Source organism: Chiloscyllium plagiosum, unplaced genomic scaffold (assembly GCF_037043375.1).
Source record: "Chiloscyllium plagiosum isolate Xiang-an unplaced genomic scaffold, Cpla_swu_hap1 HiC_scaffold_4, whole genome shotgun sequence".
Classification (NCBI taxonomy): domain Eukaryota; kingdom Metazoa; phylum Chordata; class Chondrichthyes; order Orectolobiformes; family Hemiscylliidae; genus Chiloscyllium; species Chiloscyllium plagiosum.
The window spans coordinates 116,736,645-116,755,501 of record NW_028270142.1 but is presented as its reverse complement, the minus strand read 5'-3'; the positions used below and the strand labels follow the sequence as shown (position 1 = coordinate 116,755,501).

At 41.0% G+C, this 18,857-nt stretch overlaps 1 protein-coding gene across 1 annotated transcript in view; it reads right to left on the bottom strand.

Moving 5' to 3' along the window:
- Nucleotides 1-18,857, bottom strand: part of LOC122548918 (DNA topoisomerase 1-like) — a 144,449-nt gene that overhangs the window by 56,028 nt on the left and 69,564 nt on the right. The window contains exons 11-12 of the mRNA XM_087986612.1: nt 11,732-11,792; nt 1,463-1,626 (exon numbers count right to left, since the gene is read on the bottom strand). Coding sequence (XP_087842738.1) covers nt 1,463-1,626; nt 11,732-11,792 — 225 coding nt within the window. The remainder of the gene's footprint in view (nt 1-1,462; nt 1,627-11,731; nt 11,793-18,857) is intronic.

Sequence of the window (18,857 nt, the reverse complement as noted above, 5' to 3'; positions counted from 1 at the left end):
GATGTTGCAGCTGTACAGGACTTTGGTTAGGCCACAGTTGGAGTACTGTGTGCAGTTCTGGTCGCCTCACTATAGGAAAGATGTGGAAGCTTTGGAGAGGGTGCAGAGAAGATTTACCAGGATGTTGCCTGGAATGGAGAGGAAGTCGTACGAGGATAGGTTGAGAGTTCTCGGCCTTTTCTCGTTGGAACGGCGAAGGATGAGGGGTGACTTGATAGAGGTTTATAAGATGATCAGAGGAATAGATAGAGTAGACAGTCAGAAACTTTTTCCCCAGGTACAACTGAGTGTTACAAGGGGACATAAATTTAAGGTGAAGGGTGGAAGGTATAGGGGAGATGTCAGGGGTGGGTTCTTTACCCAGAGAGTGGTGGGGGCATGGAATGCGCTGCCCGTGGGAGTGGTGGAGTCGGAATCATTGGCGACCTTTAAGCGGCATTTGGACAGGTACATGGATGGGTACTTAATCTAGGTTAGAAGTTCGGCACAACATCGTGGGCCGAAGGGCCTGTTCTGTGCTGTATTGTTCTATAAAGGGTCTGTTTCCGTGCTGTATGTCTTTTATGACTCTCTGACAGGAGCTTCCTAGTGCCCTACTATACATTGAGTACTCCCTGGTCTTGTAACTTCAACTACATTGCATTATCTTGGTTTCAGGATTAAATTCCATCTGTCACTCATCTGACCAATCCACTTGAACTCACATTCACACTCCAGTAACCCAATGCTTTCTTTCTCACTGACAATTTTTATGTCATCTGCAAATGTTATTATACACCCACCCCCACACCCTTCTACATTCTCAACATTTATTTCACCTACGGAATACTGCTGCATGGAAATTAGCTTGCTCTTCTTAGGTTTTAAAGAGTTAACTGGTGAGAAAGTACTTTGGATGACCTAAATGTTAAGGCGGTAGTAGGACCTGAAATCAACCCAGAGAGGTCAGCATCCCATCACCAAGTCACTCGTGACGAGTCCTTGACATCGATCCAGCTGCCTCATGAGCCATCTCAGAGAACAGGATGTCTGACACTCTTGTTCTGAGCGGTCATCCAGGGCTCCCTGCAGGAGCAGTCTCCAAAGGTCAAAACTTAAATTTTGCACCTATTTCCATATTTTATAAAACTAGAAATCTCATTAGCAAAGACAGATTAGAAGTCAGTTAGGAAATAGCAGGGAAGAGACAAAGACTAGAAGATCTTATTCTCTCTCTACTTTTTCACCCCTTGCATTTTAGATTAGGAAAATTGGCTTATTGAAATTCAAATATTAAAAGTACTTTCTCAAAAGATTAAAAAGGAGGCTCAGCTTTGTTTGTCAATTCCACTAATTTCTGAAGACTGCATATAGATATAGATGCACAAAAGGAGAAGTGATGACTTGACTAATAATACTACAATTATAAGAAAAATATTATTAAATGATCCTTATTCTCCATTCCTAAAGCTATTAACCTCACCATTTCCATTTTTCTGCATCTTTTTTCTTCTCTTCCTCCTCTTTCAATTGAGTCTTGCTTTTTCCCTCCTTCCTCAATTTCTGCTTTCCCTCCTTTTCTTTGATTGTGGTCTTCGATTTCTTCAGCTTCGCAGAGTTACTTGTTGCTGCCTTACACGCAGATGTCTGTTTTGAAATTAGACGTATAAACGTTTCCTTGATTAAAAACATTGAATAATGTGTTAACATGCTCAACAACTAACGAGTGAGGGCAAAGATATTGTTGTTCATTTTAACTGGTTGCTATTTACAGAAAGTCATCCAAGGACTGTTGCAGATATTTCCTTGCTGTTAACAGGAAAGATATTTAGTCTATTTTTGTTTAAAAAAAAATGGAAAGCAGATGTCAATCAGTAAAACTAATCTGTTTAAGAACCAATTTCAAAAGCCTATTTCATAAGGTAATTTATTCAATATTCACATATAGGGCCATTTGTGGCATAGTGGTAGTGCCCCTTTCCTTGGACCAGGGTACTCAGATTCAAGTCCGACCTGCAACAGAGGTGTGGATGGACATCTCTGAACAGGTCGATTGAGAAGCCAGCTAGCGTTCGGCAGGAATTATTAAGAATGGTTTTGTTAGTACTGTGGCAAGCAATAAATAGATCTCCACCAAATTATTTTAATTTTGATGTAGACAATAAGACACAAGAGTAGAAGTAGGTGAAATGAGGACTGCAGATACTGGAGATCAGAGTCAAGATTAGAGTGGTGCTGGAAAAGCACAGCAGGTCAGGCAGCATCCAAGGAGTAGGAAAATAGACGTTTCAGGCAGAAGCCCTTCATCAGGAATGCGATTGGGAGCCTCTGGGGTGGAGAAACGAAATGGGAGATGGGGGAGGGGGGGGAGAAAGAGAGATGGAGTTGTGAGAAGGTAGCCATAGGTGGATGGAGTTGGGGGTGAAGGTGATAGATCGGAGAGGAGGGTGCAGCGGATAGGTGGGAAGGAAGATTGGCAGATAGGACAGGTCATGAGGATGGTGCTGAACTGACAGGTTGGAACTGGTGTGGCCGGGAGGGTGATGGGGGGGGAAAAATATGGAAACTGGTGAAATCCACATTGTTGCCCTGGGGTTGAAGTGTTCGGAGGCGGAAGAGGAGGCATTTTTCTTCCAGGCGTCAGGCAGTGAGGGAGTAGCGTTGGAGGCGGCCCAGGACCTGCATGTCCTCGGCACAGTTGGACCGGGAGTTGAAATGTTTAGCCGTGGGGCAGTGGGGTTGATTGGTGCGGGTGTCCCGGAGATGTTCCCTAAAGCATTCTGCGAGAAGGCGTCCAGTCTTCCCAATGTAAAAGAGACTGCATCGGGAGCAACGGACACAATAAGTTACATTTGTGGAAGTGCAAGGAATAGGAGTAGAAGTAGGCAGTTTGGCCCATCAAGTCTGCTCCACAATTCAATGAGACCTTGGTTGAACTGATAATCTTTAATTCCATTTTCCTGCCTCATGCCTGTTATGCATGTAGTTGGGTGTTGCTGCCCTTTTCAAGGTAGCTGGTCAAGTAGCTGGAAGGGGTGGAGCTGGAGTCTCGTCTAGGACCAGTTGTGAAAGTTTGAGCTTCATAAAGGAATTGTTTATGTTCAGATTTACAATTTGCTTACCTGGTGCATAATTCCTGGTTACAAAAGAAACACCAACAGAACAATGCTTATACCTTTTCATTTCCTTACTTCAGCCTTAAATGTATTTAATGAACCAGAATCTCAACCGTATGATAAGGTATGCCACAGTTTCACTAACTTGAAAAGAAATTTTTCATCTGTCTTAAATGGTAAACCCTCATTCTGGGATATATGCCCTCTGGTTGAAGGCACACTCAGCACCTACCCTATCAAGCACCAAAGAACTTGATATGTTTCGATACAGTCTTCTTTTATTCTTCTAAACTCCAAAAGAGCACAAGTCCAACATACTCGCTCACAAGAAAATCTCTCCATACCCTGTACCAATGAACTTTTTCTGGACTGCCTCCAATGCCAGGAACATCTTTCTGAAGGTAAGGAGACCAAAACTGCATACAGTATTGCAGACATGGTCAAACTAGTGCTTAGTCATTTTAGTAAGACTTCTATTTTAATACAAAAACAGAAACTGCTGGTACATCAGCATGTCTGGCAGCATCTACAGAGAGAAAGCAAAGTTAACGTTGTGAGTCCACTGACACCTGCTCTGATGAAAGTTTGCTGATCTCCACGTTAGCTCTTCTTTCTCTCCAAAGATCTGCTAAGCGTCTCCGTCAATTTCTATTTTTGTTTCAGAACTTGACCATTTGCAGTTCTTTGTTTTATTCTTCTATTTTGATACTCCCATTACCTTTGAAATAAAGGCCAATATTCCATCTGCCTTCCCTATTACCTGCTGCACTATGTACCATATTTGTTATTTACCAACAAGGATCTCCACTCCCCTCCCCCAAAAACCATGCTGCAGATTCTTTCGTCTTTCTCTATTTAAATAATATTTAGTTCCTCTATTCTTCCTGCCAAAGTTCATAACTTATTATATTCTACTGACTTATTGTTCACTCACTTAAATCGGTTGATACCACTCTGCAGACTTTGCGCCATCTTTCCAATATCCCTACACAGTAAAGAAAGATGCCATTTGGCCATGGAGCCTCCACTGACCCTCCAAAGAGCATCCCAGCCAGACACATGCCCCATTCTATCATTGTAACCCTGCATTTACCCTGCTAAATCCACCTAGCCGACATTCTTAGACACTGAGTAATTTAACATGGCCAATCCACCCAACCTGTACATCTTTGGACTGGCAGGGAAAACTGGAGCACCAGGCAGAAATTCACACCAACATAGGGCGAATGCACAAACTCCACTCATACAGTCACAAGAGGCTGGAATCAAACCAGAGTCCCGAGCATAGTGAGGCGGCAGTGATAACATAGCCACCATGCTGCTTTCCCGCTTTCCTTCATACTTATTTGTCAGTCACTTGCAAACTTTGCAATGGTACATTCTTTTCTGTATTCCAGACATCAATTATTGTGGTCCCAGCACTGATCTCGGTGGGACCCCAGTAGTTACAGGTGGCTATCCTGAAAATGCCCCCCTTATCTCAACTCTGTCTTCAATTAAAAATCACACAACACCAGGTTATAGTCCAACAGGTTTAATTGGAAGCACTAACTTTCAGAGCGTCGCCTGGTTATAGTCTGATGTTGTGAGATTTTAAACTTTGTACACCCCAGTCCAACACCGGCATCTCCAAATCATGACTGTCTTCAATTAGTTAGCCTAGCAGGAGGATGGGCTTGACCAATTTTTCTTGAGAGCCAACATTGACTTGATGAGCTAAATGGCCTTCTCTGTATTATAAGAAACCTCAAGAGTCCTCCCAGTCCCAATGCGACATATCCATTTCTTTTGTCAGGATTCCTTGTTACAGAGGCACAACTTTACATGTCCCTGGTACTCATATACCATAAGTAATTGGAATATCTTTTGTCTTCTCTTCATTATTGACACTTCATGATTTTATGCAGCTGTCAAAACTCCTTTCCGTCTCGTTTGCTCCAAAACATCAACTTCATTTCATTTTTCTTTTTTTATTATTGGATGAGAATAATGCCAGTAAATTCAGCATCTATTGCCTGATCCAAAAATTGTTCTTAAACTAAGTAGCTTGCTTAACCATTTCTGAGTGCAGTTAAGAGTTGACCACATGGGTGGGAGTCACATGTCGTCCAACCAGATAACACTGGCAGATCGCCTACCCTAAAATGACATGAATGAACCAGAATTTTTTGCAACAATCCACAATGGTTTCAAGGTCACTGTTAGACTGGCTTTTAAGTCCAGATTTATCGGTAATATTCAAATGCTACACCAACTGTGGTGGGATTTGAATTAATGTCTCCATAGCATTCATCTGTGTTTATTGGATTCTAATCAAATGGCAATAGTACTGCACCACCACCTACTAGATTAAATTCTAACAGCCCTGGAATCATGGAGAGTCTCATTCGTATACTTTTTAAAAGATCCTTACATCATCCTTCAAGTATGAAACCTGAACTAGGTAAAATATTCTAATTCTGCATAACCAGAACACTATAAATGTGATGTCCAAAGAGACACTTATTTTAACAGTCTCTGTACTACAGATTTAAGTCAAGAATTCACAGAGGTAGCTTTATGGTTGAGGCATGAGATAGGGGGTTGAGGGAATTGTTAAAAGACACCTTTTCAGTGTGAATTCAATCTCAAGGTCCAAGAAAAGACAGTACATCAGCAAAAGCTGGCTCTAATATATTCAAACCCAAACGTTAGGTGCGCTAAGTCTTTAATTTTAAAGATAATGCAACCATATTAAAAGGCACATTTTAAAAAGAATAAACCAAGGTAAAACATTTTCAAAATTACATAAGTGCTTTGGAAAAATAAAACAAAATCCATAACACCAATTTTGCAATCGGCATTACAATATCCTTAAATTTTCTTCTCTGGCTTGAGTTGTTTTCCAATACCTATCACACTGACCTGCTAATGTAATGACATCAAAAAGCTGAATTTTATGCCTAATGGCTACCCACAGAGATCAAATGCAGATATGATCAAAGTCCCATCCTAGTAAATTTAGCAGAGTCATGAATGTTAGCCAAAATTGGAGACGTCACCCATGGATTGGTCAAGTAACAAAGAATCAAACATGGCACCTAATGTGTTAGATTATTCTCAATCACCAGGCTTGGCCTGTTAAGAAGAATTAATGCCAGACCAGTGCCAGACAATCACAATCACATTCTCCCCATGTCTCCCCATGTTTCCTCCGGGCACTCCAGTTTCCTCCCACAGTCCAAAGATGTGCAGGTCAGGTGAATTAGCCATGCTAAATTGCCCATATTGTTAGGTGCATTAGTCAGAGGGGGTGGTTGCTCTTCGGAGGGTTGTTGTGGACTTGTTGGGCCAAAGGGCCTGTTTCCACACTGTAGGGAATCTAATCTAATAGCTAGGCAAAACAAAAACTTTATTTGAAATTCAATGCATTGTCAACAACTTTCCAGCTGAACATTCTGGGGAAATCGCCATTGACCAGAAATTTTTCTCGAGTAACAAACAGATCACAGGCTAGGTGTTTGCCAAGACTAACTCAGCTCTTGACTTCCCAAAATATTCCCAACATTAAGGGCATAAGTCAAGATTGTGATTACATGTTCTCCATTAGTACAGCTCCAAACAATGCAAAGCACTTCAAAGAAATTTATTATTGGGTCCACTATTTTAAACCACCACCAATGGAATGTAGTTGCATTAAAAAAAAATCTACTGCACCCACTCACCAAGGGTTCTTCAACAGCACTGCTGAAATCCTTAAGATCTAGCATCAAGAGTAACAATCGGAGCACCACCACTCTCAAATACTCTTGCAAAAGGTACGTCATTCCTGAATAAGTCATCAAGAAATCTGCCTGCTCTCTTTACACTATAACTATCTCATTCATTTTGGGAAGGTTTACATCCCCTAATTACCTCAGTGAAGAGACCACATATTGCCTGCTGTTTGTTTGAGCCAGAATGGTGAAGGCATCTGTGTTGAGTAGGGAGTCCCAGGACTGTGACCACATGATAATGGTGTGCCGATAGTTTGTCAATCTTTCCAAAAGAAATTGGGATAGTCATAGTATAAAAGGGTTAGAGGGGCAGGTTTCTTGAAATTTATTCGGGAGAGCTTTTGATATCAACATGTAAAAGGAATAAAACAGAAAAGTACAGCGATGAACCTAATTCTGAGTAACAAAGCCAGACGGTATTTAAGGCGGGCAGTGGGAGAGCATTTAGTGATAGTATGTTTAGATTTGTCATGGAAAAGGGAAAAATGATCCACAAAAAGAGATTTTGGCTTTGGGGAGGGAATGCTTACATAAGGCAGAATCTGGCCAAAGCAGATTGAACAGATAATTCCAGGTAAATCTACAGAACAGTGGAGAGCATTCAAACAGATTTGGCAAGAGTACAGGCTAAACACATTCCTTTTAGGGTGAAATAAGAGGAGAATCAGTCCAGAGAACCGTAGATGTTTAGAAACATTCGGGACTGGATGAAGAGGAAGAGGAAGAGAGGAGTTTTTAACAGGTACAAAAGGGAGCAAATCAACAGAGGCTGTAGTGGAGAACAGTATAGAAACTGTAGGGGAGAACTGAAGAGGAGAAACACCCCGAATGGCAGAACACTAGGAAGCTGAGAGGAACAGAGTGATCTTGGGTTGCTTATCCACAGTTCCTTCATGGTAGAAAGGGCACTTTCATAGTGTAGTTAAAAATATACTCTCTAGTTTTGAACTTCTTAAGGTGGAAGGGGAAAGGTTTAAAAGGGATCTGAAGGGCAACTCGTTCGTATGTGGAATGAACTAATCAGAGGAAGTTTAGGTGCAGGTACAGTTACAACATTTAAACGACATTTGTACAGGTACACAAATAGGGAAAACATGTAGAGGGACAGGGGCCAAAAGCAGATAACTGGACTAGTTCAGTTTGGGAAACTTGGTTGGCATGGATTAGTTGGACTGAAGGGTCAGTTTCCGTGTTGTATGACTCTATGACTTTACACTTTTCAGCAAAAAGATAAACCTACTTCAGTTCTTTGTAGAGGTAAGGGGTCTCTTTGGGTCAGGTCCAGGGACAGCTTTGGAACAAGTATACTTAAATGTGTGTTAAACACTAAAGAAACTAATTGGAAAAGCCAATACACATGATGTCCATGAAGCTATCAAGCTGCCATAGAATGTTTAATATCAAAAGATTGAAGGCAGGTGGGCGAGGTTTGGCATAAATTTTACTATTTGCAATAAAAGTTTAAAAGGAAATTGTTGGGTACAGGAATGTAGGTTGACATGGAGGGAGCTATGAGTTGGCATAGGATGAGATTTTGGGGGTTGAAGAAGTGTGACAGATGAAGGTCATTCTTATATAATGCATCATTCTTTGCAAGTCCTGAAGCATTGACAGTGGCATTTTATACAACCATGTCTGCATCCAGTAACCCCTGCGGCCTCCCTCTGTATTCTTTCCAAAGAGCGATGGACTTCACACACCCAGCCACATCACTACAAGAAAATCTGAACACACTGTGCAGTTGATCTTGAGTCAGATTTTTGGAGTCAGGAATTTTGCAAAATTCAGGTAGTAATCTTTAGGTAAGAAATCAGTCATTTAGGACTGAGAATGGCAAACAGCTTTTTCATTTGAGCTGTCACTCTTTAAAATTCTATAATCTACACCCAATAGGATCATAGATATTTAGACAGTATTTTAAAGAAAGGACTTGCATTGTATCGGAACTTAGAACATTTTACAGCTAATGAGGTGGCATTTAGGAAGTGTGAGAAATACAGCATTCAATTTTAACGTGAGAAATACAGCAATCAATTTTCATAGAACAATCCTTTTATAACGTTAAGGGATAAATATGACCAGGACAAAAGCAGCTAATGCCAGTCTTTTTCAAACTGTGCCATGGATCTTTTGTCTGCACTTGACAGGATAGATAGTGTCGCTATCACAGGACTGCATTAAATTGTCAGCTTTAACTTAAACACAAGTCTTAGAATATGACAAATCCACAATTTTCTGATTCCAAGATGATAAGTTACATTAAGTGAGTTAAGACTGCAATTGCTAAGATTTTGAACTTAAAATGTTATCAAAAAATGTCAAGTATCAAAATCATAGAGGCAAGTGGAATGGAAATTGAAGATCTTTATGATCTGAATGAATGGCAATACAGGCTCCAAAGGGCTGTAATCCTGCCCATTTGCTTGAGGATGACATAAACATGACTGGTGAAATAGGGAGCCACATAAACAGTGCAGTTTAAAATGTAAAAATATGAAGGCATATATATTGATAGGACAAATGAGAGGCAATATATTTCAAACTAACAAAATGGAGAAAGAGACTTGAGCATAGTTAAACAAATCTTTGAAAGCAGATAAATTGAGAAGATGGTTTATTTTGTTACATTAGTAGGGCTTGAGTTTAAAAACAAGGAGGTTATGCTAAACCTTCAGTAAACACTGGTTATTCCTGAACGTTGAGTTTAATTACAAGAAAATGTCAAATCTTTAGACAGGGAGCAGAAAATTTATAGAATTAAACTGGAGATGAGGGACTGAGGAGAAACCTAAAGCTGGCATCATTTTTCTTATAAAAGAGGGTCAAGGAGAGATTTGATAGTTGTTGAGGGATGTTCAAGAATATAAATGATTCTGATAGAATAATGAAGTAAGTGTTCTACATAGTAGATGGGTCAGGTGGGTGATGTGATCAAGGAACAAGTGGCATTAGTTTTAAATATACAGTCACCATTGTGGTTGGGAAGGCATTGTCTGAAACAGTGGTAGAAACAGACATAGCAGTAACTTTCAAAAGAGGACTAGATAAATACATTGAAGGCCAAAAAAAACAACTAATTTGTATGGGGGAATGAATTAATCAAATAGGTTGCTTTTAAAAAAAAAGCTAGCATAGACACACTGGGCCAACTTGGTTCTGCATCATTCTATGCTTGAAGAAAGTAAGGACTGCAAATACTGGAGATCAGTCAAGAATGTGGTGCTGGGAAAGCGCAGCAGGTCAGGTAGCATCCATGGAGCAGGAGGGAGAGGTAAGTGGGAGAGATAAGTGGGAGAGGGGTGTGGGAGGTAGCTGAGAATGCAATAGGTAGATGAAATGGGGGAGAAGGTGATAGGTCGGAGAGGAGGCTGGAGTGGATGAATGGGAAAGGTGATGGATAGGCCAAGAGGGCAGTGCCAATTTAGAAGCTTGGGACTGGGATAATATGGGTGGGGTTAAGTGACGAAACTGCTGAAACTCACATTGATCCTGTGTGGTTGCAGGATCCCCAGGCAGAAGATGTGGCTTTTTTCTGCCAGGTGTGAGGTTTAAGGGTTTGGCAATGGAGGCTGCCCAGGACCTACATGTATTTGGCAGAATGGGAGGGGAAGTTGAAATGGTTAGCCATGGGCAGTGGGGTTGGTTGGTGCGAGTGTCCCAGAGATGTTCTCGGAAACCATCTGCAAGTTGGTGTCCAGTCTCCCCAATGTAGAGGAGACAACATCGGGTGCAAAGGACACAGCAGTTGACATTGGTGGAGGTACAGATAAATTTCTGCTGGATGTGAAAGGATCCTTTGGGGCCTTGGACAGAGGTGAGGGGGGAAGTGTGGGCACAGTTTCGCACTTCCTGCGGTGGCAGGTGAAGGTGCCGGGAGTGGGGTGTGGGGTGTGTGGATCTTACGATGGAGTTATGGAGGGAATGGTCTTTCTAGAACACTGACAGGGGTGGGGAGTGAAATAATGTTCTGAGTGGTGGGGTCTGTTTGTAAGTGGCAGAAGGTGATGTGATGTATACAGAGGTCGTTGAGAAGGAAGGTGAGGACCAGAGGGGTTCTATCCTTGTTGCTGAAGGTTTCAGATTTGTAATGCGTACTGGTTGTCCTGTTTAGGTCCAAATTGTGTTGGTTTGAATGTAGCCTTGAGCACAGGATATGCAGATCTTGGGCCTCCTCCATCACCAACCCTTACCACCCGATGCCTGGAGGAATAACACCTCATCTTCCACCTTGGGACCCTGCAATCACACGGGATCAATATGGATTTCACCAGTTTCTTCATTTCCTCTTCCCCAACATTATCCTAGTCCCAAACCTCCAGATAGACACCACCGTCTTGACGTGTCCATCATCTTTCCCATCCATCCGCTCCACCCTCCTTTCTGACCTATCACCTCCTCCCCACCTTTATTTACCTATCGCATTCTTAGCTACCTTCCCTCCATCCCCACCCCCCCACCCCCCCTTAATTTCTCAGTTCCCCCAGCCCATTCCTGAAGAACGGCTTATCCTCGAAACGTTGGTTTTCCTGCTCATTGGATGCTGCCTGACCTGCTGTCCTTTTCCAGAGCACCACACTCTCGACTCATTCTATGTTAATTCTCCACTGAAGGTCAATGAATAAAAATCTAACTGCAGTAATCATTGGCATCAGCAATTTCAAAACATACCTATATGATGGTCACACAAGGGGAATCTTTACTGAGAAAGCCTTCTAGTACATAGGAATGGTCTGAGTAGATTAGCATCCCGGAAGTTGCATTGCATAATAATAATGGACCTGCTTGCTTAGCGATGAACAGAAATCAGACTAATGTAAAATTACATTTTTCTCACATTACAACTATTTGATGAGTAGCAAGTAGAAACCTATGAGAACATACCTGAGGTAAATCATCATCTTCAGTTTTCTCTACTTTTGGTTTCTTGAGTTTTACATCGGAACTAATAGTAAAAGAGCAGAATAGACAGGTTTTCTAAAATTGCACATAAATAATTATCAGAATATTTAAGCAATGTTGACTAATAATCTTGGAATCTATTCATATAGTGCACTGGCATCTTAAATTTATTTTGCACAGTACCACACATGTGGTAACTTTTGCTTTGCTTGTGTGGGAATGTCAAGGTTACTGTGAGATCAGATACTAACCTACATTGAAGGAACATGTTCTGAAGTATCAGCTTGTTTTGTTGTGTTTTCGGAATATAAATATTTCTAAGTTTGAACTCCACTCCAGGCTAACATTGCAACACAAAGACAGTGAGGTAGCCACATATGCCCTTGTCTGCCTTTCAGATGCACGTTAAAGATTCTATGCCTCAACTTGAATGTGCAGTTTTAGCAGTTAGTCAATTTTGTGCACACAGACAACAGGACGCAAAACGATGAATTGGATATTTGTCACATTTGCGGATAGAAATATGATACAAACGCAAATGACTGCAGTGTCACATTATGTTTCATCATTTTATTGTATTTAAAGTTACTAGGTCTGCATGAAGTACTTAGGGAGCTGAACAAAAGACAACAAAATATCTTTATAAAGAGGATATTGTGTAATCAAGTTATAATTAAAAAATTCTAAGGTCATGCAATAGTGTATTTGTCTAAAATCCCACTGAACCATGAGAACTAGATTCCTGGATTAACTAGAGTTGAAAGTAGATACCTCAAAATGGAAGTAAGGACAAGTGAGAATATTATCTTCAGTTTTGCTCCATGATCACAATGCAAAAGAGCATGTTGAAAAGGTTCAACTGATAAGGCCCCTAATTCAACTATATTGCTGACACTGATTGGGTTGATACAAAAAATGGTTCATTATATCAGCATGCCTGGAATTTGTAGATGGAAAAACTTGCATTTATATAGTCCTTTTAACAAAAAAAGTGTGCCAGGGCACCTCAAACATTATAAAACTGTTTTTAAAAAGTTACAGGAGATGATAAGGAAAGTTAGATTACCAAAAATTGAAGAAGAATTCCTTTAAAAAAGGAGGAAAGAGAATTAGAAGAGGATGGAAAGAGTAAGGAAGGAATTCCAGAATTTAAGGTCTAAAGAATTGAATGCATGGGTATCTTCTGTGGAGTGTTTACAATCAGAGATACATAAGAGGCCTGACCTTGAAGGGTTGTTGAAGGAGATTACAGTTTAGGGGAGGGATTAACCATTACAGATTTGGAAAACAAGGACGAGAATTTTAAAATCAAGATGCTGCATGACCATGTGCCAATGTAGACCAGTGATAAAAGGGCAATAATTGAACAGGACTTGGCATGATTTATAAATGCAAATCTTTGGATCTCATGAAATTCATCATGGGTAGAAGAGGGAACCAGCTAGGAACGCACTGGGTATAGTCTACTCTGCAGGCAATAAAGGAATGAAAGACAGTTTCTGCAGCAAATGAACTGAAACTAAGGTGACATTAAGTAATGTTATGTTGATGTAAGTTGGTGGTCTTTGTGATGGTATGAATATAGGGGATTACTATACATATTCAAGTAATAGCTCACCCTGTGCAAGAATCAAATCCAGACGTAAAACTCTAAAAGCCTTATTTTTCCATATGACTTGAACATAACGACCCCTTATTTTTGATTTGAAAACCCTACAGGTTTCATTGAAATATAGGAGTGGGCCATTTAACTCCTTGGGTATGCTCCACCATTCAACATGATCATGGCTGATCATCCAACTCAGAACCAGGTTCCCACTTTCTCCTCAAACCCTTTGATCCCTTTTGCACTAAAAGCAATATCTGAATGCTTTCAAGGAGTTAATGTCTCAGCCTCAGGTGCTAACTGTGATCTTAAACTATTTCATATACCGGGTGTTAGGTTGTGAGCAGGATTGGTAACAACAGCAGTGATGGAAATGTGTTGCTGGAAAAGCGCAGCAGGTCAGGCAGCATCTAGGGAACAGGAGAATCGACGTTTCGGGCATTAGCCCTGAAGAAGGGCTAATGCCCGAAACATCGATTCTCCTGTTCCCTAGATGCTGCCTGACCTGCTGCGCTTTTCCAGCAACACATTTCCATCTCTGATATCCAGCATTTGCAGACCTCACTTTCTTCCCAACAACAGCAGTGAGTCTTATTTACAATTGCTTTTCTCCCATTCAAACATCTGAAATACCAGGAGATAATCTGGGATGGGTCCTCACTATTGAATTTGGAACCATGGCCAGCAGCCAAGGTCAGTGTCAGTAACTCCAAAAGACCCAAATTAGACCTTAATCCCCGAACGAATTATTCAAAGATGTTCACCCCTTACCTTTTGCTTAAAGACATGGTATCAAAGAACATGGCTTTTACAAAAGTATGGAAATGTGTTGCTGGAAAAGCGCAGCAGGTCAGGCAGCATCTAGGGAACAGGAGAATCGACGTTTCGGGCATTAGCCCTTCTTCAGGAAGAAGGGCTAATGCCCGAAACGTCGATTCTCCTGTTCCCTCGATGCTGCCTGACCTGCTGCGCTTTTCCAGCAACACATTTCCATCTCTGATCTCCAGCATCTGCAGACCTCACTTTCTCCTTTTACAAAAGTATATACGGTAAGTGTTACTAAAATTGCAAACAAGCTTTCAGGTTAAGGCTGTTGCCAGGGAGAGGAATGAAATGGGCAGCCAGGAAATGAAGTATAAAACAGGAAATCGAAAATATTAGCTTCAGGGTGCCTGTTTTATGCTCATTCAATACTGAAAGCCAGTAAAATAGTCCAATAGTTTAGGACCAGCAGAGGGGTAGACAATGGTGACATAGGGCATTTCTGTTATATGGCCAGGCATATAAACAGAAGTCTGAAAAGTTCCTGGGTCATAAATCAGCCTCCAAAGGTGTAACAGTCATTCTTTAGGATTTTTAGAAGCAAATCTTTAATTAGATTCCCTATAGTATGGAAACAGGCCATTTGGCCCAACAAGTCCACACTGACCCTCCGAAGAGAAACCCACCCACACCCATTCCCCTACCCTTTATTTATACCTGACTAATGCTCCTAACACTGCAGGCAATTAAGCATGAACAATTCACCTGACCTGCACATCTTTGGATTGTGGGAGGAAACTGGAGCACCCAGAGGAAACCCAGGCAGATATGGAGAGAATGTGCAAACTCCATACAGACAGTTAGCTGAGGTAGGAATCAAATCCGGGTCCCTCACGCTGTGAGGCAGCAGTGCTAACCACTGAGCCACCGTATTGATAGAGATAATTTTCCTGTCTGGTTAAGGACAGCAGACAGGCTCACAATTTGAGGCTTATTCAGAAGTCTTCGAAACAGAGGAGCTTTATCCCACAACAAATGGCAAGTAACTGAGAAAGTGCTTCATCATGGAGGTACTATCACTTCGATCAACAACATAAACATGTTTGAACAATTTAAAAAAAAGATACACAGACCATCCAGGCAGACATTGAGACCTGTAAGTTAGCCTGTAAAATTGATGCCTTAGTTATCCTGCTTCCAGATGGTTAAACTGTACCCTCATCCATTGGGTTTTTAGACCAACTAGAAAACCAAGGCTCTTAACAAGCCTAACTGATTACCCTCTTTGTAGTGGCAGGCAGCCCTACCACAAGACAAATAGAAGAAAATGCGCAGGGTCAGGAGATCTGTAGGCTGTTAGGGCTGAGTGTGGGTCTACAGTTCAGTCCATTGTTGCCATGCAAAATCCATCTGCACATTTGTAAAGAACAGACGGCTGCTGTAATTGCAGCTCAACATTCTATATCAAATGTAATAAAATCTGCCAAGAGCAAAACAGGCTTACTAACTATCCCCAATTGTACTTCAGGTCCTAAATTCTTCAGATGCTCAATCTCAGACAGACATTTTCCATAGAGAATGGCAGAGATGCAATTAGCTCATTCTAAAATGCTCTTCATTATTACTGCTTCAATTTTATCGAATTTCCTTTCTTTCATTTAACCGTTGATTAAAGTATTTCTCTCTATCAGCTCCTACATCACTGTGAAATAAAGCATGGAACTACGTTCTAAGCACCAAACTCTAAGCCGCTTCATCCAGTCTTGCCTCAGTTTCCTCGCAGTGCATGTTGTGCATTCTGGAAGACTACGGAATAAATTGCCAGTGGAAACTGAAGTCACATTCTCAAGTGTGACATCATTCAACCTCATAAAGAGGGTTTGATTAAATCTTTAAAAATTCTCAGGGAAAAAAGTTGATACAGTACCAAATGATTATAGTGCTGGACTGACAATATGTGGGTTGCCAGTAAAAACTCATTGTTAAATTGTTAAAATTATCAAAATTATCAAATTGTTAAAATGAAATCCAGAATCAAGTTCCGGGCAAAATGACTGCAAAAGCTATAACAAACTGTCAAGGGGAGCTTGAACAGGTGTCAAATAACTACTCATTGAATTTAATGAAAAAAGATCCCAAGAGCAAGAGGCACTGAGGTTTTGTGTGCTTTTGTTACTCCAATGTGATAAGACAACAAAGATTCACAATAACTACAAGCTATCTAACACTTCACTTGGATACATTTAAATATAAAATGACATTTATTAGGCCCCAATCTATTGTATAACTCTGCCACTATAAAGGCTTATGATAAAGCATCATATTGTAAGCAAGGCCACATGGTAGAACTGCACTTCTTGCAGTGTGGGTATTGAAGAGAGAGGAGAGGAGAAAGGAAAAAGAGTGGGGTAGGCAGTGTTTTTTTAAAAAATGTCATTCACAAGATGTAGCTTCACTAGCTGGGCCAGCATTTATTGTCCATTATTGTCCCTTGAGAAGGAAGTGGTATGTTGCCTTCTTGAATCATTGCACTTCATTCAGTGTATGGACACAGCAGTGATGTTAGGGAGGGAATTTCAGGATTTTAATCTGGAGATAAAAGGAACAGCAATACAAAGGATGGAGAGTAGCTTAGAGAGAATCTTGCAAGTTATGGTTTTCTTGTGGAACTGCTGCACTCTTCCATCTAAATGCTAGTGGTCATGCGATTAGAAAGAGCTGTCTAAGAAGCCTTGGTGAATTTCTGCAGGGTATCTTGTCTGTGTGCCAGTGGTGGAGAGTGTGAACGTTTGTGGATGTAGGTATCAAGAGGGCTACTTTATCTTGGATAGTGTCAAACTTCTTCAATGTTGTTAAAGTTGCATTCATCCAGGCAAGTGGGGAGTACAATGCCTCATACTTAGGTTTTGTAGATGATGGACAGACTTTGAAGAGTCAGAAAGTGCAGAATTCCTGGGACCTGACCGGTTCTCGTAGCCACAGCATTTACTTGGCTAGTCCAGTTTAGATCAGTTCAGCTTCTAGTGAATAGTAATCCCCAGGATATTGATAATGGGGGATTCAGTGATGGCATGAATACCAATGTCAAAAGTTGAATGGATAGACTGTCTTGTTGGTGATGGGCATTACTTGGCACTTATGCAGTGCAGATGCTATTTGCCACTTTTCAGTCCAAAGCTTAGATGTTGTTTAGAGCTTGATGGGTTTGGAGATGGACAACTTTGGTACCTGCTGAATCATAAACATTGATGACTGTACAGTGAAAATCTCCACCTCTGAAATTATGATAAAGGAAACGTCATTGATGAAGTAGCTGAAGATAGTTGGGTGTAGGACATTACCTTAAGGAACTCATGGCTTTGATACCCTACCCCTGGGCCAGGAGACCGGATTCAAGTCCCATCTGCTCCAGAGACACTTAACATCTCTGAACAGATTGATTAGAAAATATCTACCCTGAGGAACTCTGCTTTTGTAATGCACTGATAGGGTCGGTGTCTCTGGACCAAGAGGCAGGAGTTCAAGTTCCAAATATTTCAGTCAGGTGTAATAACATCTCTGAACAGGCTGATTAGAAAACATCTACCTTGAAGAACTCTTGCTCATTCCTGAAAAACAAAGGTGAAGCATTTGCAACAATCTGTAACCAGAGATGTTGAGTGGATGATCCATTTCTACTTCTAACTGAGTTGCCAATATTTACTGGAGCAACAACCACAATCATCTTGCTTTGAAGCCACAAGGTCAAATGCAGCCATGATACCGCTCTCAGTTTCTCTCCAGAAATTTGCTTTTTTGTCCATGTTTGACTGAAAGCAGTAAGTGAACAGAATTAATTGAATATTGGCCATTTGACATTGAGACAACAGGAAAGTGTGGATGAATCACTGAACGGTTCTGGCTGATGAAAATTTCAAATGTTGTTGGTTCAGCTTTTATACTCGCACGTTGGGCTTAGCATCACTGAACATAAGAATACTCACAAAACCTTCTCCATGGGTTAGATATTTGCCTACCACAGTTCTTAACAGTATATAGGACAGTGGTATTTAGATGTATACTTATGATACCAGGGCACGAAAGGCTATGAGCCAAATGATGGAAAATGGAATTGGATTGGTTACGTGGTTACTTTTGACCTTTCCCTATGCTGTTTACCTCTGACTTTATAACTGCAAAGCTTTGAGTTGACCCACTGATCATGGAATCACTTAACTGTCATATCATGCTGCTGTCTTACTAGCATGCATGTAGTTAGTTTCCAGTCAAATAAAGCTGCAAAACCTAACTTTCAGGTACTGATGCTGCTCCCAATTGGATCAGGTCTGGTCATCTGGTGGTATGGAAATGGCAGAATGAGGGATCTGCCAGGACATAAGACTGCACACTAGTGTGGAATGCAGTTCTGTTGTTGTTGATAGTCGACAAAGTTGGATGTTGAATGGATGTCAATTTTGAACTGCCAGACCCATTCTACTTAGCACAATGCTAGTGCCACTCTGGATACTATCCTCAGTGAGAAGGTAAACTTAGCTTCCATAAAGACTTTAGCATCCATCCCTACAAAACATCCATGGATGGACAGATTAATTTGTGACAGAAAGGTTGCGAAGTCAAGTTAAAGTAGTTCTTCAAATCATCTTGGTTCTCTCACCACTTGTTACCATTCCAGTTAACAGGTCCATGCTTCAAGGTTCCCTCAGTAGTGATGCCACTTTTAGTACTGGATACTGAAGATTT